This window comes from Pundamilia nyererei, unplaced genomic scaffold (genome assembly GCF_000239375.1).
Source record: "Pundamilia nyererei isolate P.nyererei 1_Seehausen unplaced genomic scaffold, PunNye1.0 scaffold00032, whole genome shotgun sequence".
In the NCBI taxonomy this organism is placed as follows: Eukaryota; Metazoa; Chordata; class Actinopteri; order Cichliformes; family Cichlidae; genus Pundamilia; species Pundamilia nyererei.
Genome location: NW_005187433.1, coordinates 4,483,467 through 4,510,374, shown reverse-complemented (window position 1 = coordinate 4,510,374; position 26,908 = coordinate 4,483,467). Strand labels below are relative to the sequence as shown.

General features: G+C 38.3%; 1 protein-coding gene across 1 annotated transcript in view; it reads left to right on the top strand.

The window, feature by feature from the left end:
* The window catches only part of LOC102214774 (transmembrane protein 132C), a 146,577-nt gene that overhangs the window by 103,626 nt on the left and 16,043 nt on the right, over window positions 1-26,908 (top strand). Inside the window, exons 4-6 of the mRNA XM_005729346.1 lie at window positions 3,351-3,540; window positions 19,789-19,932; window positions 25,348-25,556. Of these exons, the coding sequence (XP_005729403.1) occupies window positions 3,351-3,540; window positions 19,789-19,932; window positions 25,348-25,556 (543 nt within the window). The remainder of the gene's footprint in view (window positions 1-3,350; window positions 3,541-19,788; window positions 19,933-25,347; window positions 25,557-26,908) is intronic.

Genomic DNA, 26,908 nt, shown 5'->3' with positions numbered 1-26,908 from the left:
CAACTCTTTCATTCTAATGTAATATTTGGCAAATCGTTTGATTTTATTATTTTTTATTAATCCCTCATTTTAGTTTTTAGAGTTTTTCCAGTGGCACAGATCCAACCTCAAAAATGCTGATTGAACTGTTTAGAATTTCAACACAGAGAGTAATGAAAGTAGAAAGATGTGATAGAGATGGGGTAATTAATTCAAGGAGAATGTATTTCCTTCTCCCCATCTTTTGTACAAAGCGGGGTACATTGGCCTTACTTTACACTGAATACATTACAAAATTCAATGACAATATTTTCCAACTGTTCTCAAATCCTATTCTGTGGAAAACCAAAACAGATGAGTGTTAGTTCATCTTTCCAACTTGCCACAACTTGCAAAGGAGCAGCACTGAGATCAAATGTGTGAGTTAATAACTAAATCGCATAAATTCGAGTTCTTTTCTGCACTACTTTTAATAATGGAAAAACTGGGTATTTCTGATGAGTTGTGGATTGTTTCAGAACCCTGTTACATTTTATTATTTATGCACACTTGGTTTAAACGTTTCCTTTTATCAGTTCTTTACTTAACATTAGAATTTGTTTGTCATACAGACTTTGTACCAATATATTAATAAGGACATAGCTAGTATGCACGTCTTTCCTAAATAACTTAAGGATTTAAAAGGCCTTCCTGCATTTAACAGGGATTCTTTCTGCCTGGCTTACCAAAACGTGAAAGTGATGGATATATTTAACTGATTTTGCCACAAAAAGAATGCTATCAGACTCCAACATGATTTAGTTAGTTGGGTGTCTTTTTGCCTTGCTTGGGCCATTTACCCAGCTCTGTCAGGTACAAAAATTGGTTTGTGATTGTTGCATCTTGCACAGAAACTTCTACAAATATCCATTTTTCTGCCATCTGCATCCTGATTATTTATTTCAAAAAGCAAAACGCTTTTATTCTGTATTCAGACAAAACAGCCCAGCATGGCAGGCATTGTGCACGATCCATCTTTTGTGTCTAACCCTGTCCCATGTTATTGCTATTAATACATTTCAGGGCCACCTGTTGTAGGATCTTTGCCATCAAAGCTGCTCTCTAGCTAGGTTGAACACTACTGAGAGAGTGGGGATAGTATGCTAATAGCAGATCTTACCTACGTTTGCTTTCAAATTTACCAGCATTTCCCATGATCTTGTGCATCACAACAGACACTTCATAAATTGTATACTGCTTTCAAACAGACCAAATTGCAGCTATCCACCGATCCGTAGAGTGGAGCCTATTCAAGCTGATACTGGACAAAAGAAGGGTTACACAATAGACAGGTCGCCAATCTATGACAAGATTAACAAAGCATTCAGATCTTATCCGTTCTTCTTCAGTTGATATATATTTTTATTGTGCAATTTCAAAACAACTTTATACGAGTTTGGGAGCCTGTAAACTTCTGTAAAGGCGAGTAGAAAACAACCCATATGGAAAAGAAATAGTAAAAACTTATATGATTTACTCATGAAAGTGGCCACTTTCTCATTACTTTCATATATTGTTTTAGTAAGTTTCAAAAACATACAAGTTTCACTATATAATTTTTCAAGGGATCTTATATCTGTTTTCACTCATGTATGCTTTTCATACAAGTTTCACACAAGACAGATACAAACTTAATAAGATTTATATATATCTTTTCCATATGGGAATAGGGAGGGGACGGCAGACAGTAAAAGGCCTGAGGGCAGATTCGAACCCAGGTCTCTGCAGTAGCCTTACAGCATATGGATTAACCTGGTGAACCATACTGGCACCAAAGTGTGGCACATTTTTGATACATTTTTCTCTTTGAATTTCAAAACCTGTATTTAAATGGGTGTACAAAATGGAGCAATGCAGCAAAAAGTATTTGTCTTATTTGTTTGTTTTTTGTTTTTAAAAAAAATTGGGGATAAAAGAAGGGAAGGCAGATCCTTTGTGTAAAAATCTCATGACTTTTAACTTTGTGAATGTTAGTACAGTACAAAGAACAACCCCTACCTTTGGCACAATGCTACTCACCCGTGAAATTCTGCTTTGTTCAAACGGAACTGCACCTTAATATTTCTCATTGTGGGGTCAGATTCACAGCAGTGCTCCTCTGTGATCATCCCGAGCCAAACCTTCTCAATGGTTATTTGAAAGCATGTTTTTGTATAATTCAGAATATTACCCACTGAAACTGAGAGGCTTTTCTGCCTGACCTAGAATTGCTATTTAAGCAGTTTTCATCCACACTGATTTCAGTTTTCAAAACTGTCCTCCCTTGCATTTCTTTCTTTTTATTTTTTTTAAACCGGAGTGGATCCTTAAATCTGCACTTTGAAATGGGGCTAGCGTCTGAACTGTGAACATAAGGGAGAGTTGGGGGATATTTAACTGCAGACTTGGCCAAAATATGTTCAAGAAAAACCTTGGATCTTATCCCTCAAAACCTCCTGAACCTCAGTTTGGACTCTATCCAGCCTTGTATTGATTGCGACACAGAAAAAGCAAACCTACTTTTTAGGCTAGAGATATAATTAGGATAGTACTCATTATAAACAGATGCAAAGCTAACAACATCTTGAATTTTCATGCCTATTATCTTCTTTTTTTTTAAATTATAGGAAGCATCTGAGTTGTTTTTAGCTTTTGTTGTCGCTGTGATTTAAAGTAGCAGACTCTCACAACCTCAGCACTTACCTCTGTGAGTCACTTCCAGACTTCCAATCTGGTAAACTGTATTATTCAAGACAGTGCGTGCTCTGTATATCAGTCTCAGGTTGTTCAGAAAATGGTGCGGCATTGATTTTTAGCTGCGACAAAGAGAGGTGAAAGGCAGCAGCTTGATCAAGGCAAGCATTCAGCAAATCAAATAAGTTTGATGGGTGTTCTTTGACATTCATTGTTTTTCTGCTTTGTTTGCATCTCCATCGGATGCTGGAAAATAATTTGCATGGCCCTGGCAGTCTGCAAGACAGACTTCATATTGCAACGATTTATTTATTTATTTTTTGCACACATCGTGGTTCATGGAATTTTAATGGTTTAATGGTACCATCAAAGTGTTTGTGCTACATAACTTTTTAAATAGGTGATTAAAATGTAAAGTGTAATTCTTCTTTTTAGGTAGTTTTCCCTGAATGGGCTGACCGATGTTTTATTTCCCCTCCTGTTAATCCTTCCATCATTCCTGTGTGTTCACATTATTTCAAGTTCTTGTGTTTGCTTCTTTTTTCCTTGCTTTACCTTATTTTCCCTGCTACCTTCTTATCCCTTTTGACTCCAACCTTTTATTTAACCTTTTATCAAAATCCACTCCTGACATACAAATTTTTATCCTCTCTCTGCAGAATGGAGGCAGTGGGCTACCAGCGAGTGCTACAAGTAGACTTGGAGGTAAATGGGCTGATGGTAACTCAGGGGAGCAGGGAGGTGGCATGGCAGGTCGAGTATCCGCTCACGCGCACCCTGACCAGTGAAGTGCAGACTCTCATCCGTCTGGCACCGCAGGACCTGGGTGGCATCGTGCCACTGGCCATGGTGAGGAGTGACTGGTTGGAAATTGAAAGCATGTGTGCGTAAGGGAATATGTGTCTAAGTTCAGTGTTAGGCTAACTTAAAATAACCCATCAACACTACATGCATTTGTTTTTTGAGTGCGTTATCACAGATAGTTAGAGCCACAGTAAGTTTGCAAAGTTGTTACTTCCAATGTTATAAACTGTTTTACTACTTTGTGTCTGATACTTTACCCCAAACCAGTCGTCAGCAACCTTCAACATCAAAAGAGCGATTTGAGTTGCTCCTACCAAACAACGGGAGAAAAAAACCAGCATACCCGGGTCATTTGGGGTTGACAGGGGACAGATGAAACTGACTGATGAAATTAGGAAAGGATAAATAATGCATATATTATATGTATAAGGGTTGTGGCATCCTGGTGATGCTTTTTATACTAGTCGTCTGTGTATTCAACTTCCAGTGCAGAAGTCTACATGAGACTAAAATGCCTCAAAAAAAGCACATCAACAGATTCGGTCAGACCAACTTTAGCTCTTGGACACTGACATACTGAGAAGAAAACAAAAGATTTATCGAGACACATAAGATAAACAGAATCTGGGGCAGACCTTACCTGGTAGAAACAGAACGCACTTTGGCATGTGAAGAGCTCAAACAAGGGTAGCAGGTGATATATAATCCTACACAATGGTGGAAACTTGAGCTAAATGTGACCCATGCAGCAGGACAGTTGTCTTAAGCAGATGAGACCGCATTTTTTAAAAAATGCATCAATGAAGTGCTTGTTGAAACAAGGTGACCTATATCCAACAAAGCCTGTTTTGCAATTGCAGAGAACAAGACTAAAACATGATTAAGAAGGATGATCAAGAAGGTCTTGAGTTAGAATCTAGGGTGGGGTACTCCTAGGTTTACTGCTGAATCTAAATTGTGAGTGTGAAAGGTTACCTGTCTCAGTGTGTTAGTCCTGTGACAGACTGGTGGAGTGCCTGTGAAATCAGGGATAGGTTCTCCCTACTTCTACCCCACAGCCTTAAATTGGTTAAGTGGTAGTCTGAAAGCAAAAGCAAGAGATTATATTAGATGTCTAGTAGCTTTTGAACTTATTTCCTCCCAAAAAGTAATATTATATTAATAACATAACTCTCTATAATGTAGTGGTTTATGCATTCAACTATCAAGATCACCAGTTTCATCCCGAAAGGAGAAACAGTCCCTTTGGGGTTGTATCAGGAAGGGCATCTGGTGTAAAACTCTGCCAAATCAATGCGGAGCTACCCGCTGTGGCAACCCCTTGTGAATGGGAGCAGGGAGCAGCTCAAAGTAGCTATTAATAAGATAAACTTTCAACTTGGCGGCCATTGCATTGAGGCTGGTGTTAATTCAGGCAGGCTAGAATATCAGCTGTTGGCTCAGCTGATTCCTTTCTACAAATCTAACTGGCAAATCTCATATAGCCAGTGCTTTTTTAGTTTATAGTTACTGCTGCCCTTTTACAAGCCGCTTTCCACTGACGTCTCCTCTGTTCTGCACAGGAGTGTTGCTCTTCTGGTTTTCCATACGACAGAACCGAACCATGTCAACAAATTAAACTAATTTTGAGTTTGACATCATAAAACCCAAACACAATGGAAAATGTCTCGGCATCTTAATAATGCTGAGATGTGGATGCACTGGAAAGTTAAAGAGCAAAAAGAGAGCTGTAATGAAGAAAACCTCACAAACGCCATTAGATTTGTGAGATCAACTTAAAGCTAAACATAGTACAAGATGAACACCCACATTCAATCATGTCTTGTAACAAGATAGTTTTGGCAGTTACTTGGCAACTGTTTCTTTTACTTGTTTACTATGACATTCAAGGTCCAGTGGAAATACTTTAAAAAAACATGTTTCTTTTTAAAGAGTTTACAGCTCTCCCACACTAAAAACATTTTTATAATGTATAAATGATAAAAGGGATAAAAGCAGCATGTCCTGTTCAGTGAACAACAAGGTATTGTCTAATTAGGAGCCACTCTGTATTTCATTTATTTTCATTTCCCATTTTTAGTCTTAAAGTCTACAAGTTTCTTAGCAAGGCCATTGTGCATTTTTTGATTCTGACTTTAAATAAAAGTATTTAGCCTCTTTATAAAGAATAATAATTTGCCATATGAAAGTATGGCAAAGCAATCATCATTTATTAGTCCTGAAGAAAAAACCCAGACCCAATTATTATTTTTAAAACAAAGCTTAGACTAACTTCTAATCGTCATGAAGCTTTTAAACGCCGCTCTCAATTTGCAGAATGAGAAGTTAAATTGAGTTGGATTTTAACAATCCAAATGTGGATGAATTGGCAAGTGGCTTATGATTGCTAACTGTATTATCATAATGACTGTGTAAACATAATGAATTGTTCTTAATTGTTTTTGAGGAAAATCGTTCTGTATGCTGAAGAGAGAATAGGGCAGTTTTAATTTTTGTCATTGATTATGTCCATGTACAAATCAAATGCTTTCAAGCACTTCATAAAGTTTTATCATACTCATTTTGTGAGGCAGCGGTGCACTGCTGATTTATGGTTTGTGGCGAGTAGAGCAGCTTTAAGGCTTTGGCTACATTTCTCCACTTTTAGTGGCTTAATAAAAGAGAATGCCCACTCCAATTATGTTGTATTAAATAATAGTAATACTAAAAAGTTTAATGGACAACTAATTGAAAGAGATATGGAAAAAATGCAAAGATGTATTGTAATAAAGATTTCAGAAAGTACTGACAGCGTGCAAACTTAGATTTAAGAAGAAAATGTGTCTTATTAAAGATTCAACAATTTGTCAATAGGTCTAATTAGTTAGCTGTTATTAAATTAATAGTAGTAGTATAATAAACATTTTCTGTTAAAGTCTTATTTAAACATTATTTAAATGCCAATTAGTGTTAAAGTAAGCATGGGATGGCACAGGGGCAACAGCAGGAATCTCGGGAATGCAGGCGACGGAAACGGGAAGGAAAAAATGATCTGTTAAAAAAAAAAAATAGATATATACAGAGGGCTGGCTGGGAAATGGGACAAAGGCATGCTCAGGTGAGGTGGGAATATAATCAAGAAAGTGAGGAGAAGAAACAAAGGCAGGAAGACACAGTAAAATAACCTTCAAAGTAAAACAGGAAGTTACTCTAAGACAGATAACACATTGGCAAAAAAAAAGATAGAAACCGGTTAACAGAGAAGGTGAGAGGAAATGGGAAACTGAAGGAGTAAAGCAAAACCAATATGTGTGACAAAAAACAGAAACAATAACATTAACAGTATGCCTCTGTAATCCCCCCCCCCCCCCACACACACACACACACACACACACACACACACACACACACAAAATAAAAATAAATAAATAAATGAAGTAAAATATTTAGCTAAGAAGCCTAAATACACCAAGGCTGAAGACCTAAAATGAACTAAGAGCCCACGCAACAGGAAAATGAATTTTTATTTAGAACTTTTGGATAACGTAAAAGTGCACTGCAATAACGAAGGTAAATCTTAGAACAACAGTACTTTGCTATCTTTACTAGTGCTGTAAGTTAGTTAAAAATTGTGATTGTGTTTGTGGCCACACCGACACAGTGTTCACACACTACCTGCACCACTGACAAGTTGGCCCACTTTACAAAAAGTCTGAAGGATCAACTACGTTACAAGGGCGCATAATGGTACTTCAACAGAGTGATCTAAAAACAGCAGCCCCATTTAAAATATTTAGGCAATATAAGAGAAGATCATGTGAATTACTCTTAGCCAGTTCTCAAAACGTTTTGCTCACTCCTCATATGTAGGACACTGTCTTGGTGCAGTCTTTGAGACGTTAGTTGTCTCTCTGACTTCCGAAAACAAATTCTGCTCTCTAAAGGGCACCCATGCTTTGACAGCACATATTGCTTGTTAAGTGCCAGCTAATAAATTAAAGGTAGACGAGTCATTGTCTGAGCAAACTGCGCCTTAGATGGCCATGTCCAGGGTATACCCCGCCTCTCGGAACAATAACAGCTGGGATAGGCTCCAGCCTCCTCCAAAACACCGAACCCGATAGGATGTGTAAAAAATAGATGCACGGATGGATGGATGGATGGATGGGTGGATATATGACATCAGCCATCACCTTTGCGGCAGTATGTGTAGGTAGACACCAATCATTCCTGGCACTTAGCAGTACTTGTCTGGATACAGAATGCCAGACACCCCTGTTCAAGAGAACTCTCATCTCTCCGTGAGTGCTTCTGGCCTTAACTCCCACAGAGAAGCACACGCATGCTCACACTCACCCAGTACCTCCTGGCTGCCAAACATGAAGTGCAGAACTTGTCTTTTTTTTTTCTTCCTTTTTTTTTTTTGTTGTTCTTACAAGGGTTTTTTTGAACAGCTGAAAATGCCTTGAATTGCTTTTTAAATTTGTCATTTGTGTGCATGCACAAAAAGGTCAAGAAGAAACAAGTACGAACAAGTAGATAAGAAGGCGCATGTTTAAACAGAAGATGGGTGAGATCAGTTTACGCATACCCTGACATTTTTAATTTTCTTTCATTTTTACTGAAGACATGTTTCTGTGAATTCTACAGGTATAAGCTTTCTGCAGTCAGTGTTTAAGAGAGCGTGAGAGATCAGTATTGGATATTCATCCCGCAGCAATGGTCAAAGCTCATAATTTCAGAGGAGATGCATTTTCCAGGAAAATTGAACAGAGCAATTTGTAGTTCAACCGATGACTCGCAATTTTGTGCCTTTTATGGCAGAACAGGATATTATAGAATGCTAGATGAATACTGAAGACAATGAGGATCTTGTGTGAGTGCGCTAAGCAAGTAATTTAGCATTCAAAGCGTGTTTCTTTTTTTTTCTGGATATGAAAGGAGAATTCTGACGTGAAGATTAAATAATCAGGCCCCATCTTATCTTAATGACCTTGTATACCATATCACCCTATTAGAGCACTTCGCTCTCGCACTGCAGGCCTACTTGTTGTTCCTAGAGTATTTAAAAGTAGAATGGGAGGGAGCGCCTTCAGTTTTCAGGCCCCTCTTCTGTGGAACCAGCTTCCAGTTTGGATTCGGGAGACAGACACTATCTCTACTTTTAAGATTAGGCTTAAAACTTTCCTTTTTGCTAAAGCATATAGTTAGGGCTGGACCAGGTGACCCTGAATCCTCCCTTAGTTATGCTGCAATAGACGTAGGCTGCCGGGGGATTCCCATGATGCATTGAGTTTTTCCTTTCCAGTCACCTTTCTCACTCACTATGTATTAACAGACCTCTCTGCATTAAATCATATCTGTTATTAACCTCTGTCTCTCTTCCACAGCATGTCTTTTATCCTGTCTTCCTTCTCTCACCCCAACCGGTCGCAGCAGATGGCCCCGCCCCTCCCTGAGCCTGGTTCTGCCGGAGGTTTCTTCCTGTTAAAAGGGAGTTTTTCCTTCCCACTGTTGCCAAAGTGCTTGCTCATAGGGGGTCATATGATTGTTGGGTTTTTCTCTGTATCTATGAAGTGCCTTGAGGCGACTTATGTTGTGATTTGGCGCTATATAAATAAAATTGAATTGAAGATGAAATAATAGACTTGTAGATATATGTAATCTATTGCTACCCTTAAGAAAGACAAAATCATAGAGAGATTGCATTGCTAATATTAAGTGGCAGTTATTATTGGAAAATTTGTGAGTTTAGTACTACTGAAAACTGCTTTCACGAGAGTGTAGTTTTTAGGAGTTAATACTAGATTGTATGGGTTGTTCAGATGAGCAGTTTTGTCTCCATTTAGAGACCCTCGGTGGCTCTCGTCTTCAGTTTGTAACGCACTCCTGTTTGAAATCTCATAAATCAATACATTTAATAGAGGACAAGCGCAGAGGAAGTTGTCTGCACTTAAGACACTGCTATTTTCCTCTTACTGTGTGAGAATTCTCGTGCATTACTGAGATACTGAACTGAACTCTGGACCTGTGAATGCCAGCTCGACGTCACCAAGACAAATGGCGCTACATTGTTTGTGTTAAGTGATATTGGCTGCTCTGATTTTAACGGGACAATCAAAGAAAACTGCAGGGCTGAACACAATCTGGCCCGGGAACAGACAGGAAAAGAGAGACGATGGTGGTGTTTCATTAATAAGCTTGAAAGACGGTACATGCAGAGAACATGCCAGCTGAGTGTGCACTACTTTTATTGCATCCTCCCATGAATTTTTGATCCCTCTCTTGCTGCTCCCTGCCTCTCTGTTCTCTCATTAGAAGAGACAGCCAGTTGGCCCCCATAGCTCTTTACAGTACATCCCAAATGTAATCATTAGCATTTTATTCATAGCTTCTGAAACTCACTCTATTTCAAACTCAATAACATTCACTTTGTGCTTACAGTCCCATAACATTATAATCAGCACCATTAGCAGGAAGCTCTGCATTAACTGTATTTGTGGCCGTGGTTAAGCACCTTTGTCTAGAATTATAATCACCAGGGCAAATTCAGATTTATTCATTTTGGCTCCATTCAGTGGTTTAAAGTGACTTTTTTTTTTTTAAAGAGGGTTTTCCTTTTTTTAAATGATTTATAGTCCCACGTTTAAGCAGTGTGTAAAGTTACAAAGCCCAAAGTCAGCACCAGAGAGAGTATTTCTATGCTACAGAACTGAGAAACTTTCTTTGTAGTCAAGGCTTCTCATCTGTTAGCCTACCTGTCTTTGTCACTATGTAGGGAAAAAAAATGTAAAATACCCGCATAGCGGCTACTTTGGCACACTCTCAAGGAACGATGCAGTCTGCCATTATTTACTTTGAACAGCCGCTTCTGCTTTCAGAAAGTCTCATCTGCGATCAAAGCACAGCAAATGTTCTTTTGTTCACTTCAATAGTGAACACAAGAGTCTTCATCCTGTCCAAGCTCTTGAAGAATGCAAGTTAACCAGCAGCTCGGAGAGTGCTCTTCCCATACTCACAGAAAACTTATTACTTTTGCAGACACGGTGAGCAATCAGGGTATAGTCCTTTTTTTTAAGGGCGGAGGGTTAACAGGGGCTGGAGGTACCCCCAAGTTAAAATGATCTTTCATTAACAGATAATGATACTCTGAGCTAGCAAGACACCTCCCTCAGCGATGGGTGCCTAGTCCTAGAACAAATCCCGTGTCAATACATGAAACAGTTTCTGAGAATGTAACTTTCGGTTTGTCAGATTGGTCAGAATTCGCACTGGTGTTTTAAAAAATCAGAAATTCCTCAGATAACATTGGTAAAGCTTGGCGGGAAGTTTATCTGTGCCAATAATGGTGAAGATTGAAAGAGAAAAAGAAAGTGTTTTCGATAAATCAATTAAATTGCCATGACTAGCTGCCATCTATCAGCCTTCAGGCCTCCTGCGAGTATTACAAGTCAAGAAAAAATTCTTTGGTTAAAGCAAATACTGTAATTCAGCAGCTGAAATACTACTTGGGTGACTGGTGAATGCATCGAAGTTTATAGTGCTTTTGAATAACAGGGTCCTGAATCCATATACAGTGGAACCCCGACTTACGAATACCCCGTTAAACGAAAAATTCAAGTTACAAAGGCACTGAACGGCAATATTTCTGCCCGTGTTACGAAATCCGCTGGCTCTGATTGGCTGAGCCCAGAATGTCCACAATGCCTTCCGAATCATGTGACAACCCCTTGGCTTTCGTACTTGCGCTTCGCTGTTCCACTTGAACGACGTATTGTTGTTGCCGTTAGCAATTAGCCTATAGCCTATTGTTCACTCAAAAGGCGCGATGTCGGGGTTCCACTGTACCCAGTTTGGTTTTCTCATTTACTGTCCTTGCAATTTTAAGTTGGCAATCAACTTTGATGGACAAATGCTTTCGAAAATCAAAAGAACAAAAGAAGAAGAGAAAGCAGAAACCCTGTGTGTTCCCATGCTACTTGGCTGCTTAAACCAAGTCCAAAATAAAGGGTCGTATATCTATAATTTATACAAAGTGCTATCACTGCATCAGAACTCGCCAGCAATTTTCAAGCAAGATGCTATCAGTCATACTGTTTCACTGTCAGTAACAGTATTTGGAAATGACATGACAGAGCACTAATCGGGAAGCAGTGAGGCTATCCATTGGCATGCTAAGTGCCCTCAGGGCAACATTAGCCATCTGCATGCAACTATAATGCCCCTTATAGCTTAATTAAGTCCTCTTGTGTATATATGGGTCTCTAATTTTCTGCCTTATCTTTATGCTGTGCTTTTTGAATAAACAAATTCTCTTTATCACCTTCGCTCTGGGGAAAAATGTTCCTTATGCATCAGGCTTGTTTGTCATTGTTGATCCTGATCATCCTACAGCAAGCAGGAGAGGGAGATGAGACAGCAGACAGTCAGGGAGATCAAAATTAGCAAACTCTATTCAAATAACAATGTTTCTGTTATTTATTTAGTTGTTTAGGACTGTAATTTCTTTGCTTCTTCTTTTTTCCTTCCTTCCCTCCTTCTGTGTTATGCACATGCCTGCATTAGAGGCCAGCTGACACCAAAGCTGAGGCTCTAAGGAAACACTTTATAAAGATCTTGCGGGGGGGGGGAACCAAAAACTGAGTAATGTCATACCAGTTTCGAAATCCTGCGAACGTCTTTTCTGTATAGCAATTTCTGCATGTGCATGCTTCACTGAATCACTGAATCTATATCCTATGCAAGAACAAAATGAAGGGTGGCTCAAAACCTTTGCACAGTAGTGTAAAATAGCAGTGTCAGCAAGTACCTTCATATTATTGACACGCAACTTCTAAATCTAAAGAATGTGAATGATCACATTGGTTGGACTCAAAAACTTTTTTTTTCAGGGTGGGTTGTGTAACAGTGAGCATGAAGCGGAGCGGCAGAGAATGAGGATGACATGTGTGCATATCCTCTGTACTCACACACAAACTATTTCACTTCTGCCGCCCAGCATGTCTCTCTTGCCTCTCTCAGGGCCCAAGATATGTATGTCAGTCAGGCTTTACTTTGAAGTTAAGCCTGTCCGTTCTGTCATTTGTTGTGGTTTGTTTACTTTTTTGCTGGCTTGCCTTCCTTACCCTTTCCCTCATTCTGTCAGGCTGGGTTGAGGGTCTTTTATTTGGCCAGCATGAGCCATGGTCCAGTATAGTGCTCTCTGGTTTATTCTAATCAAATGGCCTCAGCCGGAGACAGGAGAAAGGTCCTCAGAATATGGACAGGCTTTATCAGCGACAGCCAATTTATCACTGCTGACTTTGGCATTTCCGCTCCTTATGTTAAAGTGAGGAAGTATGAGGCAGGAAAAAACAACAGACGCTTAATATTTAATCTTACTAAAAGTATTTAGAGCTCACAGTACACAATAACAAACCCAACCCATTGCCAGGACAAGAAGTTATAAATCAATATCTAATTAATGAGGAGAGTATAAATCACTGTAGGCCCCAATTTAATAATCAATAGTGGTATTTCTTACTCATGGTCAATGCAGAATGGCCCCAAACTGCCTTCAACTCTTTATTTGCTAATACTGCAATTATAGCTGCTATGCCAATTGAGGTAAATCAGCGGAGACGCAGAAGCTGATTATTCAGCTTATTTCATCTTCAAAAAAACTCCAGATTCAATTGACTTTCAGCGTGTTTTCATCAAATACCTAGCTTACTAGCAAAATGTAGGATTTCTGCATACTCCGCTGTAAGTACTATGGAGTATTTTTGTTCACTCCCTAAAATGAAAACTCCAAACCCTGACGATTTGCTAAGTTTCAGCAGCTACACGTAAAATGACTGTCATCTTCCTAACTTTGGCAACAAAATAGTAATTTCCCTCTTTTGCTCGCTCCATCACATCACTCATCACTTCAGTTATCAGCACCTTGCTCCGGTTTTTCTCCGACTATAGCACTGCAGTGCAGAACACCTTGACTGCTGTGCCTTTTTTCCCAAGTCATAACCGTAAAAGGATTACATTGTATGAACACCGCTCTCTCCTTCTGTTGTATCACCATTTCTAACAAAAAAAAAATAGTGGGAAAAAAGAAATTAAATCCTTAGAGGCATTGATTGCCTTTGCTTTCATTTTATCTCCTACTATACACTTTAAGATGTTCCAAAGTTTTTGAGTGGCAGGGGGAGACTATATAGGTGCTAGAGGGAATAGACTTTTTGATTGATAATTGATATGAACTGAATGGATGGAGTGCTGCAGTGGCAATATAAACCTACTGTACTGTTGGCCAACACAGAACAGGACCTGTGAGCTTCCTGCCAATCTCAGCTGCTTAGAAAACAGTTGAGCTGTGGTTTTCTGTGGGTCAGAGGCATCTGTTCAGTGACTGAATAATAAACAGCTAGCCATGGTTAAAAGGTGTTCTGGGCCACATCTAAGACCAGCATATCTTAGATGTGTCCCTACCCTGCTCGTTTAAACCCTTTGAATAAGTCTATATGGATTAGTAGTCACTTATCATTATGCTGTAATTTCTTTTAACTCCATCTTTAGACCTCTTGTGCTTATAAGGTGTATCGTAGCAAGAGACTACACACAAAATCACAATTTTATGATTTTATTAGCAGTAGTTTTTGTATATTGTTTTTTTTTTCATAATAATAGTGTTTTACTATTAATACTATCCACTGCAGAGACTGGGAGGTTATCCAAAAGTGCAGGAACTTTAGGGGTTTGTTGTGCGTAGTCGTTATGTGTGAAAAGAGCCATCAGTTCCTAATTTTTCATTGGACTTGTCTGATCTGCGCAGGTCTTGAAACCAAAGTGGCAGAATAATAATGCCCTCTTGCAATAAAGCATATATATTAAATCAAAGTTGGGTAACAACAGCAGATTTTGTCCTTGAGCATTTACACATTTACATACAGTAACTATTCTCCAAGCAGGACTTTTGTAGTTTGTCTGCTACCTTACACATCATTCATCCACAACCATATCAGCCCCCACACACTCTATGCTTCTACCCCCTGCTGCTCAGAAATATAATGGCCTTTTATTGATTCTCCCTTCTCTCGCCTTCTTTCTTCTCTTTTCTTGCCCTGCTCTCTGCACTGCAATGAGAGGTTGTTAAGATAAGCTGCAGCATGAGAAGGGGGGAGACATGCCTCTTTTTCTTTTTCTTTTTTTTGAGCTGGGCAAAAAAAGTAGGGTGTCTTTGTGCTTGCAAGTGTGTGTCTAAGTTAAGTTGTTGCATATGTATACTGATACTGTGGGTTGCTATGCAATATATGTAGCACTTTTATGTGTTTAGCTGTTTACGTGTATGTGTGCACATTAGTCTATAATATAGTCATTTTCAGTCATAAATGCTTATCTGCTGGTGTGTACAAGTACGCCTCGTCAATGAGGAATACACACCAGACCTTCTCATCCACAGGGGGGATATTGAACAGCCTGGCGGTGGCTGATGAGACGTAGGTGGGTTTTACAGATGAAGACGCTGCCTTTGCTGCCTCGTGCATCATTAATGCTCTCTTATTAAATTTCACTTTTTTTGTCATTATGTGGATTACATTTGATCTTGTTCACTACTCAGTTCTTTATGAGGATGGACAGTCTCTGCAATACATGCCGGAGATCATTAAGACCTCTTTTTTATCATGCTGTTCCAGTTGTAATGGCTCACTAAGCAAAAAAAAAAAAGGTACTTCCCATTACATGTAGAAGTAGTGATCACACAGAGAAGACTTTTTACAGGTGCTTAGTATCATCAGCACCATGCAGTTAGCAGCAGATATATTCATCATTCACAACAAGGACTAGAGTTTACATGGATGTCTCACTTGTTGAGTGTTGGCTTTACTGGATTGCTGGGGATTTAAATATGCTTGAATATCATTTGAATCTGTGAGAAACGAGCCTCACTTTCAAATCCATTTCAGGAAATGAATTGTGCGCTGTATATCCCATGCTTTACCATCAATATACTATAAATGATCTGAAACTCAAACAAGGCAGACTTGCAAGTTTGTTTGTCTTTGTGAAACTTGAAACGTACAAGAGGCCTAACAATTGTGCTTGTAAAGGATAGCACTAAATTGCTCACTTGCAGGAATTTGCCCTCTGTTCATTCTAACTTTCGGGTTTGTTTCCCTTGTGGCAGGACAAACACATCCCTTGAGAAAGATCTATCAGCCAAGCAAGAAATATTTAAACAGAACAGCATGGAATCACCACCACACATTTCACCAAGGTTAAAAAGCAGTTTCTCTGTGTGTATGTCTGCAGATACGGGGGATAGTTAATGACAAAGAAAAACAAATAGATGCCTTTGGCATTCACAGGCTCTTAGTAGTCTTATTTAAACTGAGCAGTGATGAGAATGATCTACTGTTATAGCAAATCTTCTATACGACGAACACACTGAGAGCTCAAGGATTACCAGGCATTGTCTTAATTGATCTCATTATCTTCTTCCTGCTCTTCTGTAAGGGCTGTCATTCTCAAGTGAATCTAGCTATAGCTTTGGAATGACTGCAATTTGGTGTGAAGCATTATTGTCAATGTTTTGTATTTTTTATTTTCATTAAGGTTGGTTCTGGGGAATAATGGTGAATAGCTGGGAAGACTCGAATAACTGTCATACTGTGACCTCACTGCAATGTAAACCAGTAGAGGGAACAATATTAGGCATCTGTTTACTGATCTGAAGAATTAGCACTGTATATGTGATGTAAAGCCCTACGTGGTTCAAGAGGGGGCTGTTCAAAATCGATTTAAACTAATAAGTGATGTCTCTCGGGGCGGTATCGGCTGGGCTAAAGAGTAGACATTCAAATTAAAAAAAAATCAAGGGGAGAATTAGAAGTGAGCTTACAACATTTCTGTAGCCCAGAGCTGTGTTAGCTGCTTCTAATCTTCGATTGAACCATCACACCCATCATTGAATATTGTATTGTGGGGATGTAGGTATCAGACTTTAAGAAGGTAGGAAAAAATGCATGGAATATAGATTTATATATATGTTCTTACATAGAAATGTTGCATTTTTGATCGTTCAGAGATTGAGAATCTTGTAATCATTCAAGTTATTTTAAAAAAATGCCACACTTAGTTATTTCAGGATTGTTAAATGTGAAGACTTGCTGCTTCATACATTCTATGCAATGTAAACAAAATGAAACAAGCAGGCTTATTGACTGATGCAAAAGTCCATTTAAAAAATCATTACTATTTGCGCTCAAAGATCTTTAAGTGAACAATCACACAGCCTCACTTGTGCTTTGCAGGATCTCTGTAGCAGTAAATAGCACTTCTCACAGCTGCTGCTCATCCTTACTGTATGATGGGCTACTTGAACGCGGAGGTAAAAAACCTTTTGCAATAACTACAGTCTATAGTTGCGTGAGATTTGACCTTCGGATAATAAATGGCATTTGAAACTAGGTTCACAGCATGTAGAAGACTCATTAGGGATATCACTATAAATATAAAACGTATATTTTTTTTCTACAATACATGTTTTTAATGTATGCAAACATACACGAAGTGTTGTTTGGTCTAGCTAGAAAACAAAAGACTGAGCACTAAAGCCTTTTGCCTAAATATTATGACCCCCACCCCACAGGCCAAAAGTTTGCCTATACACAGTGGGCATTTCTAATAACCCTTGCCCTGCCACCACTGAGATTTTTGGTTGCTTTGTTTTATTTGCACTAGTGTGCAGAAAGCATTTAGGTCATTTTGAAACACACTGGTATTCCTGCTATGTATTTGTATTCTTTTTTATTTTAGCCAATTGTTATCCTGTTTATGTTTATGTATATAACTTGGAAAGCTGCCAGTAAGTAAATCGTGTTTTTCCAAGTCTACACATAAATGTCATATCATCTTACATTTAATTTGCCTGCAGTATTTGAGTATTAGCGTTACCTTTATCGTTGATATTGTTGGAAATGTTCTGCTCTTTGATGGAGCTCACAAAAAATATTCATAGCAACAAAGATGATGGTCGAGAATAGAACCTTCTCTACACACAAAATGATCCTGTGTATTTGTAAAATCAACAACACCAAACGTTTGGCTAATAAGGAGGATGAAGGTGTCAGTAGAAAGTAACAATCAAACGTCGTCAGATCATCGGTTTCATGCTGGTTCAGTATTCCAGCATGAAAGTGATATTATCATAGACTCGATTATTAAATATGGATGTAACTGCTGTTGGTTTTTAGAGCCATTTTTTGAAGTCTTGGATGCATTATTGCATTGTTTCCATTGGCATCTGTAACCAGAAGTGACAAGAGGATGGAGTGCCAGAAGTTATCAGATACAGTAATGCTATAGCAAAATTGGTTAGTAAATTGTATCCATGGACTTGAGGGGTGCATCCCATGGAGACAGAGACCTGAGGGGGTATATTATGAAGAACGTTCACTAGTGTTTCTTTGCATTAGCTAGCTAGACAAAATGTGAAACCCCAGTCAGAGGTGACGAGTATCATGATGGTGGTTATCAGCATCCTCTGTTAAACCAGACTTTCTGCATTAGGCTCGCTGCATGCTTCCATTGAGGATCACCTACTCTAATCAGAGACATCATCACACTGATGAATAATAAAGATCTATGAACATTATAAAGATATATAGTGAGCATTAAAATGCAAAACTGGTGCTGAAAATAAGACAAAAAAGTAATGCTGCAGATGATCATTAATCTTCTGATTCCACAATCATTACAAACACGCTGAGCAGGAAGAAAAAAAAAACATTGACTTGTGTTTATTTTACCACTCTGTGCACACTCGCTGCTGCTGGGGTTTTTTTTCTAACAGGAAAGCTGCACAATAGAGCTTCGAAAATTATGATACATTTAAGGATTAAATGTTAGTCGGTGGAAAGGAGATGTGGAAATCCCTTTAGTTTATTAATGCAAAATTAATTTTCATGATTGAAAATTACTGGTGATAAAAAAAAAATCTACTAATCATCTTTCTAATCAGAGCTCCAACAGCTGCAGTTTATGCAGTTTATGCATCTATAACATGCATTCCAGAAAATTCCTGATCATCCAGCCCCCTTTAAACCAAAATACTAAACACCGTCTGCTGAGAGCCAGTTTGAGTTGAGCACGTACTACCATGGTGATTATCAAGGTAAAAAAAAGTGACACTTTTGTGAAAACTCTGACCTTAAGCTCAACAGTCTTGGCTAACCTAATCTCCATTCATAGTACACCTCTCTGCTGATTCGTACAAAATAAAAATAATTAAAAAAAAAAAACACCAAAAGTGAAGCACAGACTTTTTGGTCCAGCTTTCATTATAATGAAGACACAGCACAAGCCTTGTTATTTGTCAGATATTATATTGTCAGATAATAATAAGGCTTGCTGGCACCAATGCACCAACACCACAAACACTATCAACACGTTGTCACCAGTTAGCTGAGGTGAAGGCTAGCAGATTTAGAGTGGCCTAATCAACACCCACCTGTCCCTCAAAACAGCCACACGCCAAAAGGGCTAAATGGTAAATGGCCTGTATTTATATAGCGCTTTACTAATCCCTAAGGACCCCAAAGCACTTTACATATCCAGTCATCCACCCATTCACGCACTGGTGATGGCAGCTACATTGTAGCCACAGCCACCCTGGGGCGCACTGACAGAGGCGAGGCTGCCGGGCCCTCTGACCACCACCAGTAGGCAACGGGTGAAGTGTCTTGCCCAAGGACACAACAACCGAGACTGTCCAAGCCAGGGCTCGAACCGGCAACCTTCCGATTATAAGGCGACCTCCCAACTCTTGAGCCACGATTGCCCCTAAAGGTGATCGAATTTACTAAAGAGAAGTAAATTAAATCCTTTGTAAAATATAAACAGATGAGTTAAAAAAAAACAAACAGAAAAAAAATCATCCGTTATTGTCAAGGGAGAAATCAACTCAAGCAATGAAAATTATTTGGTGGCAGGTTGTAAAAGCATATATTAGCTGTATTTTAACATTGGAATCTACAGGGACTGATCCGCTTTCAGAGCCAGCCTCGAGTGGCCTTTCAAGAACATACATGTTTTTCACACTTTCATGTTTTACCCCTGGTGATTGCTCTTTGAATGTTATTGGTCATCTTGTAGAAAAGCTGTAGCCAAGTTTTTCATTGCTGCTTCATCATCAACTTTCAGCCCATCAGCTGCTTTATCTAGTAGAAAATCAGCCAATGGATTCTTAACTTGGGGTAAAGCAGGATTGAGGCAGCAGCAAAAAAGTTTATAATAATAGTAATATTAAGAGTATGTGTGTGTTTCTTTTTCACCTGACAGGACACTGAAATTCTCAACACGGCTGTGCTCACTGGGCGTACTGTCGCTGTTCCGCTGAAGGTCGTCACTGTAGGGACGGATGGTGCGGTCTCTGATGTTACAGAGTCAGTGGAGTGCAAGTCAACGGATGAACAGGTTATCAAGGTTCGTGCAACATGAATTCTTTTTTTCCACTTTATCTCATCCTTAATGCTCAGCTTTCTAGTGGCATGCAGGTACGTTAACAGGAAGAATAACACTTCTGTTTGTGGGCTTCAAGAGTTTTTCGCACAGTGAAATCAAAACGAAGGTGCTCGTTTTCTTCTAGCAAAACATCAAAACATGTACCAAAATACATTAGTTTAATGGCAAGGGAAAAACAGAAAGCTGTTTGAAAAAGTCAGGTTTAAATCACAGAAACCCTAGAAGGGGGGGGTATCCTTTTCTCGTGCTCCAATTCGCCACCATGAAGTGCAGCTTGGCAGCTTTTTTGTGTAATCTTGGTGAGAAACAGACAAAAAAAACACTGATTACATACTCTATACTCTGCTCTTGTTTTAAAGGAGGAATAATTAACAATCATCATGCTGAAAGAGAGTCTGTATCCATACCACTTATATATTACATAACACCATCAAACTGTCAAGGTGACAAACTGCTCACCATGTCTGAATATAGCAAGTTTTAAATCTCTGTAAGTTGATTTTCATTGGCTTTTAGAGGTCTTACATAATTAATCTGAAACCTTACTGGATTTTTGGGAAGTGCTGCAAAGGATTTATTGTTAACATAAAATAAGGAAATAATTGTGAGCTGTTTACCGCCACAGCAGATTTATTATCCGTCTCTGCGGCGTTATGTGAAAGGAGAAGCAAGAAAAATATAACTGGGGAAAAATAAGAAAAATAAAAGTGTTTATTCTTGATTGTGAGTAGGCGTGATAAAAAAAGAACAGTGCTACAAGTGTGTTGTGTTTACTATACATGCATATCAGATAGAAGAAAAGAGGGAGATCTCTCAAAGGGTTTAATTATCAACTGAAGTAGTACCACATATTGTGACGCTGACCTCAGTAGTCTACTCCCCTGCCCGCTCGTCGGGTTTGAGAACAGTAAGCAGTACCCATCTTTTCTTCATACTATTTTCAAAGGCATCTCAAGATAAAACAGCTTTATTTTTCCCCACTTCACTGTTTCTTTGAGACTTTGAAGTTAAATCCTTCTTTTCTTTATGTTATATGTAGACAAAAAGGAGGACCCCAATGCAGACACAATCTAAGTTAAGCAAACAAAAGATGAGCTTTATTTCACTAAGCTGATACTTCAAAAATAAAGTCCAAATGGTGATAAGTAATCCAGATACAATACACAGGGTAAATGATCTAAAGTTGATTGCAGCAAAGTGATGAGCAAAAAAGGGAAGCAGAGGAAGGCACAACGTGCTATAAAAGGAGAGCACAGGTGAAACATGAGCAAAGGGCACTTCTCTGACAAAGATAAGTGGAAGAGCAAGGCAAAGGCAACTGATGAACACAATAAGGGCAGAGCAGATAATTACAAGGGACAAAGATAGGGAGTAAAACAACAAAAGAAGCCCAAGGAAATGTAGTTACCAAAAGAAACCCAAAGTGACAAAAGTGACACAAACATGGGGTCATTAAAGACAGGAAACTGGTAAACACTGGGAAACATAAGAGAGTTATATAAGTGTAGTGATCCAAAACACCCATGGTGAACACTGAGGCCTTGATCCTGCTCTTACAAACTTCCAGTCAGGAAATCATGCAGGGACGAGTCCAGAATAAATGGGACAAGTGATCAAAATCAGCCAAAATGTATACAATTTTATTATTTCAGAGAGTTTGCAATCAAATTAGACTATCATAATAAAAGACCACTAATGATCCATAATGTACCTTTAATGGTGCAGCTCGTCAGCAGTGTAGCAATCACATGATAACTCGCTTTCACCAACAGGAAACTTACAGGTGCTTTTTTTTTTTTTTTTCTAAACCAAATCCACCCCAAAAAAATACGATCCCACAGGGGTGCTTATTACATGCACTAAGTGTACCCCTAAGAAATAATTGATACCACTGCAACCAAGTTATAATAGACACAGCAAATCAGTTTGCCATATACACCTATGCAAGGCCTGATTCCTGTGAGGTGTTAACCCCAACTCAGGGACTGCACATTGCCCGACTAACATTGCTCCTGGCCCAGTTAACATAAAAACAAACCCAAGTTTTAAAATACATCAAACTAGGAAGAAAAAAGTGGAGCGACACAACCAGATGTGCAGCCCGTCCTGCAAGACATGAAAAAGTGTAAGTAGCCTGTCAGTGCATAAATAAAACATTGTTTTCTGCCTAACATTATATTCAAATACAATACCTTCAACAGACTGCTGTGCTTACTGCACTACATGATTAATGCCATGTTAATCATGACTAAAAAAACAAAATGCAATAATCATATACATTTTTATGAACTTCAGCAAAAAAGTTACCTTTACAAAAAACATTCAGTCTATAGTTTGAATCTCTACTGAAGGGCAGTATGATCACAATATGCTTAAATAGCAACTAGATCTTCTAGTGGGAAGAAATTTTATACCAACTGACTTCTGCAGCTGTGGTACTTGAATGCAGTGAGCGCTTTCTTTACAGATGCTGCATGCATGATTAGGAGCTTGATTTTACCTGTGAAAATAGGACTGAAAACACCTGAGGTTTAAAATGGACCAATACCTTTGTCCATGTAGTGTAACTTCCAGCCTCAATCACAGCAAGTACTCTTCTTTACACTTCACATATAATAATACTGTGTTGAAGTTCACCCAGTCATCTGGCTTGCTCTCGACATTTATAGCGTGGTGTATTTAAGAGTGTTTCAATAGCAATCCAGACACAAACTGCCATTGAACCCATTTTAAAATGCTCGTTGTTTCCAAATCCTGTGAGCCCCCTCATATAAGTCACAGCTTTAGAATGGGGAAAAAAGACAATAGATCCATCATTGCTGTACTGCACTGCAAGTTTTTATTTTCTGATGATTACTTTCTGATTTAAAGTGTTGCGCTACAGTTTCTCCTTGTATCCCAATAATGTAGAACACTTGACGGATCCAGTAAACCACTAAGCTTTAGCTCTTTAGGTTTTAGGAACTTTTAGAAATTTTGCAACCCCCAAAACATAGTACTTCATAAATGTTAAATACAGTGCTCTCTCATGAGTCGGTTTTAGTCAGGTTAGTCAGACAGAATTATTTCAGTCAGTAACTCTCATGTGTAACAGTAAGAAAACAGTTGTTGTTACTTTTCTTTTCATTATGATGTCACAGTGAAGTTAACCTATAAAATGTTATTAGATCCTATTAGTATGATGCAGTGTTTAGTGTGCTTGAATAGGTGGAAATAACAAAAAATGCTACCAAAGCAAACCAAGAATAAAAGCAAAAGAGCAAAAGTTTTTCTCCCTTAAAACACAGATGCAATCCTTGGCATGTTTTGTTTTCTGTCACGTTTGGATCTGTTCCATCATATTTTGTTCAATATCTAGTGTGTTTTATGTACTTTTGCAGTGCATGGTAGACATTTGTATGAGGTTTATCATAATTTTGCAAGTGAATTATTCGGTTAATGCCAAAAAAGTTCTGTGTAAGGTCACCGTGACCTTGGTCTTTTGCCACTAAGTTTAATCAGATCATTCTTGAGAACTTTGCAGTCTTTAAGTTCTGTTTAAGTATTATTTAAGAATACCACGTTTGCTAGAATTAGACAAACAGATGGATGGACAGATGGGCAATCTGAAAACATTATGTCTTAAGCATTGAGGCATAATAAAAGAGCAAAAAAAAGTGAGACTAAAAAATGCAGAAGTAGATAGATTTAGTTTACTCTCTGGATGGTTGCCTTTCATACTTTAAAATCACAAGAACAAAGAAATTATCCTTGTGTGAGTTAAGTGTAAGTTAAGACAAATAATTTGGAAACTTTAAATGAAAATGAATTGCATTCATACCGCTTTACATTTCCATTTAGCATACATCGAGGTGAAACCCTAAACTTTCCCTCATATCTAAGAATCCTCCTTTCAGAGTTCCAACCTGTTCTCATTACAGGAAGACGAAATATGTAGGAGGTGCAGTAATGCTGGAGAAGGCTGAGGGTGAGAGCGAAGGAGTGGGAGAGAAAGAGAAAAGGGAAATGAAAGGGAGGAGGAGGAGAAAACTGACAGACAGCAAGTTGTCACTTTTGTTCCTCAGAGAGAGGGCTTGGTTTGACATCATTCGAGAGTAAAGCTGCCAAGTTATATGCAAAGAAGTGGCGACAGATGACAGTCTTCTTGTGACTGGTTTGTTATAAAGAAGCAATTGTCAGTATTGAGGACATGTGTTGAAATTACCAGTTGTGCCAATCAAGCTTATATGGTATTTGAGAGTGGAAAAAAAATGAAATGCAAGTGATTACAAACAAAATTCAATGACAGACTGTTAAATACATTTGTTCGTCAAGGGGGAAATGTTTGATAAGGAGATTCTGGGGCTTTGGAGATAATGACAGATACTTCTGATGTTCATGCTGTATCAGTTCTTTATGTTGGAGATGTATCAGAGTAACTTTGGCAAATGACTGGTGGTGTACTTTATCCAGACACTTCATAATTTGTTTTGAGCAAGTGTTTTTCTCTCTGGCTAGATGAATTAGGTTTGTGTCATTTCGTAGCTCCATCTGTTAAGTTGGACCAAAGTCACATAAATTGTGCACATACTATGCTTCACACACAGGCATGCATTAAGAATAGAGCGGTTCTGAAACAAACACACACAGAAAAGAAACTGGAAGAAATTGAGTAATCCAAGCACTTAAATCTTTTTCAAAGCAGCCTAAATGATCAGATTTACTTACTATGTAAGAAAAAAGGTGAAATAGAGCAACTTTACTTCTACAGTGGATTTTTGTATCTGCTTATTTATTCTTATTTTTTTCCCGGTTAGATTGTTTTGGCAATCAGATTCTAGAGTACTTTGCAATCTTTAAGTCATGTTTAAGTATTCTTTAAGAAATAACATGTTTATTAGAGTTGCACAGACAGATGGATGGACAGATGGGCAATATGAAAACATTATGTCTAATTATGCTTTATTATTTATTCCTATTTTATTTTATTATTTTTTGTTGTTGTTGTTTTTTGGCAGTGAGATTGTTCTTGAGTTCTTTGCAATCTTTAAGTCATGTAAATTGTTTTGGCAATGGCAAACGCAATGTGCTTAACACAGAAGAACATAAAAACCTGTGTAGGTTTACAATGCCAAAGGCAGTGAAAACATGTGCTGAGTGTAGGCCTGTGTTAATAAAAAGGTTTCTAGTCTGTTTTTAATGTATGCACAGATGTAATTGATTTCAGGTCAGCAGGCAGCTTGTTCCGAAGAACAGGACAGCAATAACTGAAAGCACCTTCATCACGCTTAGATCTAATTATAGGAACCGTTTAAAGATCTGCCCTGATGACTTGAGAGATCTGACTGAACTGTAGATAGATCTTCCTCTCACAGCAATTTTTCCTTTATTCTTTAGGTGTCAGAGCGCTGTGACTATGTGTATGTCAATGGAAAGGAGACAAGAGGAAAAAACAGGGTGATGCTTAACTTCACCTATAGTTTTCTGAATGCACAACTCGAGATGAGCGTATGGATGCCCCGCCTGCCCTTGCTAATTGATGTGGCTGACCCTGAGCTCAGTCAGATTAAGGGTTGGAAGGTCCCTGTTAGTATGGGCAATAGGAGGTAAGTCATGACTGTCTGTTGTGTCTATGTTGTTGCATGTTGTAATAAAAAAAACATATCATCACTTTCATCACTTCAGAAACTGACTCCGATGGGCCGAGGGGGCTTTATCCCACATCTGTATATCACAAGAAAAGTTGGCAACTTAAAAAAATCACAAGAATCAAAAATCAAAATTTCTCTGTGTAGGTCATAAACCTGAGAAGTTCTTAACAATCCCTTTATGACAATCATATTTTTCATTTGGTTAAAAAAATAAAAAAATAAAAATGGAGACCACGTGAAATTGGCTCAGTAATGATGGTGCAGACATATGAAGCATAATGCAAGTGCAGCTGCATAATAACTGTCTAATAATTCACTGGACTGGTCTACAGGGGAAAAAAAGTACTTATACTGAATAAGGAATGACTAATAATTTTGAGCATTACAGAGCTTGAGCATATTCCTGAGGGTGTAAAGAGATATAGTGTACAATGATCTGTGCAGTGCAGCGTGAGTTGTACAAGATGATCCTAATAAAAATATTTAAATTAATGATCTTTCTGCTAATATGATTTCTGCTGATTAAAATAGAACCAACCCTTTTCAATATCAAAGATCAGTGAAGCACAGTGACAAATTTACATTTAATAATAGCTTTTATAATTATGATTTACTGTGATCATATTTATAGTGACTATGTTGAAGAAACAATAGAGCACTGTTGTGTTTATAAAGTGAACAAGATTTAGATTGTTCCCTGCGCCCCGGTGTTTACCATCTTTGTCTTTGAGCCAAGATATACATTCATGAATTATACTGTGGAATGAAAGCAGCGGTTACATGAGCTAGCAGATGACATACACGTCATGATTTGTTGCAGTGAGTAATGAGTGATAGAATCAGTCGTCACAGTTAGAGCCCCAGTTTGCTGTGAAACTCAATGTGCTTAACACAGAAGAACTTACCTTACCTATTCTGATGCTTTCAGAATAGGTAAGGTAAGTTCTAAAGATTATATGGATATCGGTATTGTCACCTTGGATGGAAGGGTCAGCCCAAATCAGTCTGTGTGGTTTGATATGATGTAGGTCATATGGCATGGCTTTCATAGGCACCAACTCAGCCATCAGGACACTCATGGTGTTGGCCCAACTTCTTATGAAGACAGTTTTTTAAAATTTGTTCTTTTTTCAGTAATAGTGACGCCGCTTTCAAAATGGCCATGTTTACTATTTTTGAACTGGAAAACATGTTATGTAGTATGTAATGATGAAATATGTCAAAATAATGTCATTCATTATTGCAACAGGGGTAGTTATGGTGTATATATCATGTGTACAAACACTTTTTAATTTATATTTATGGGG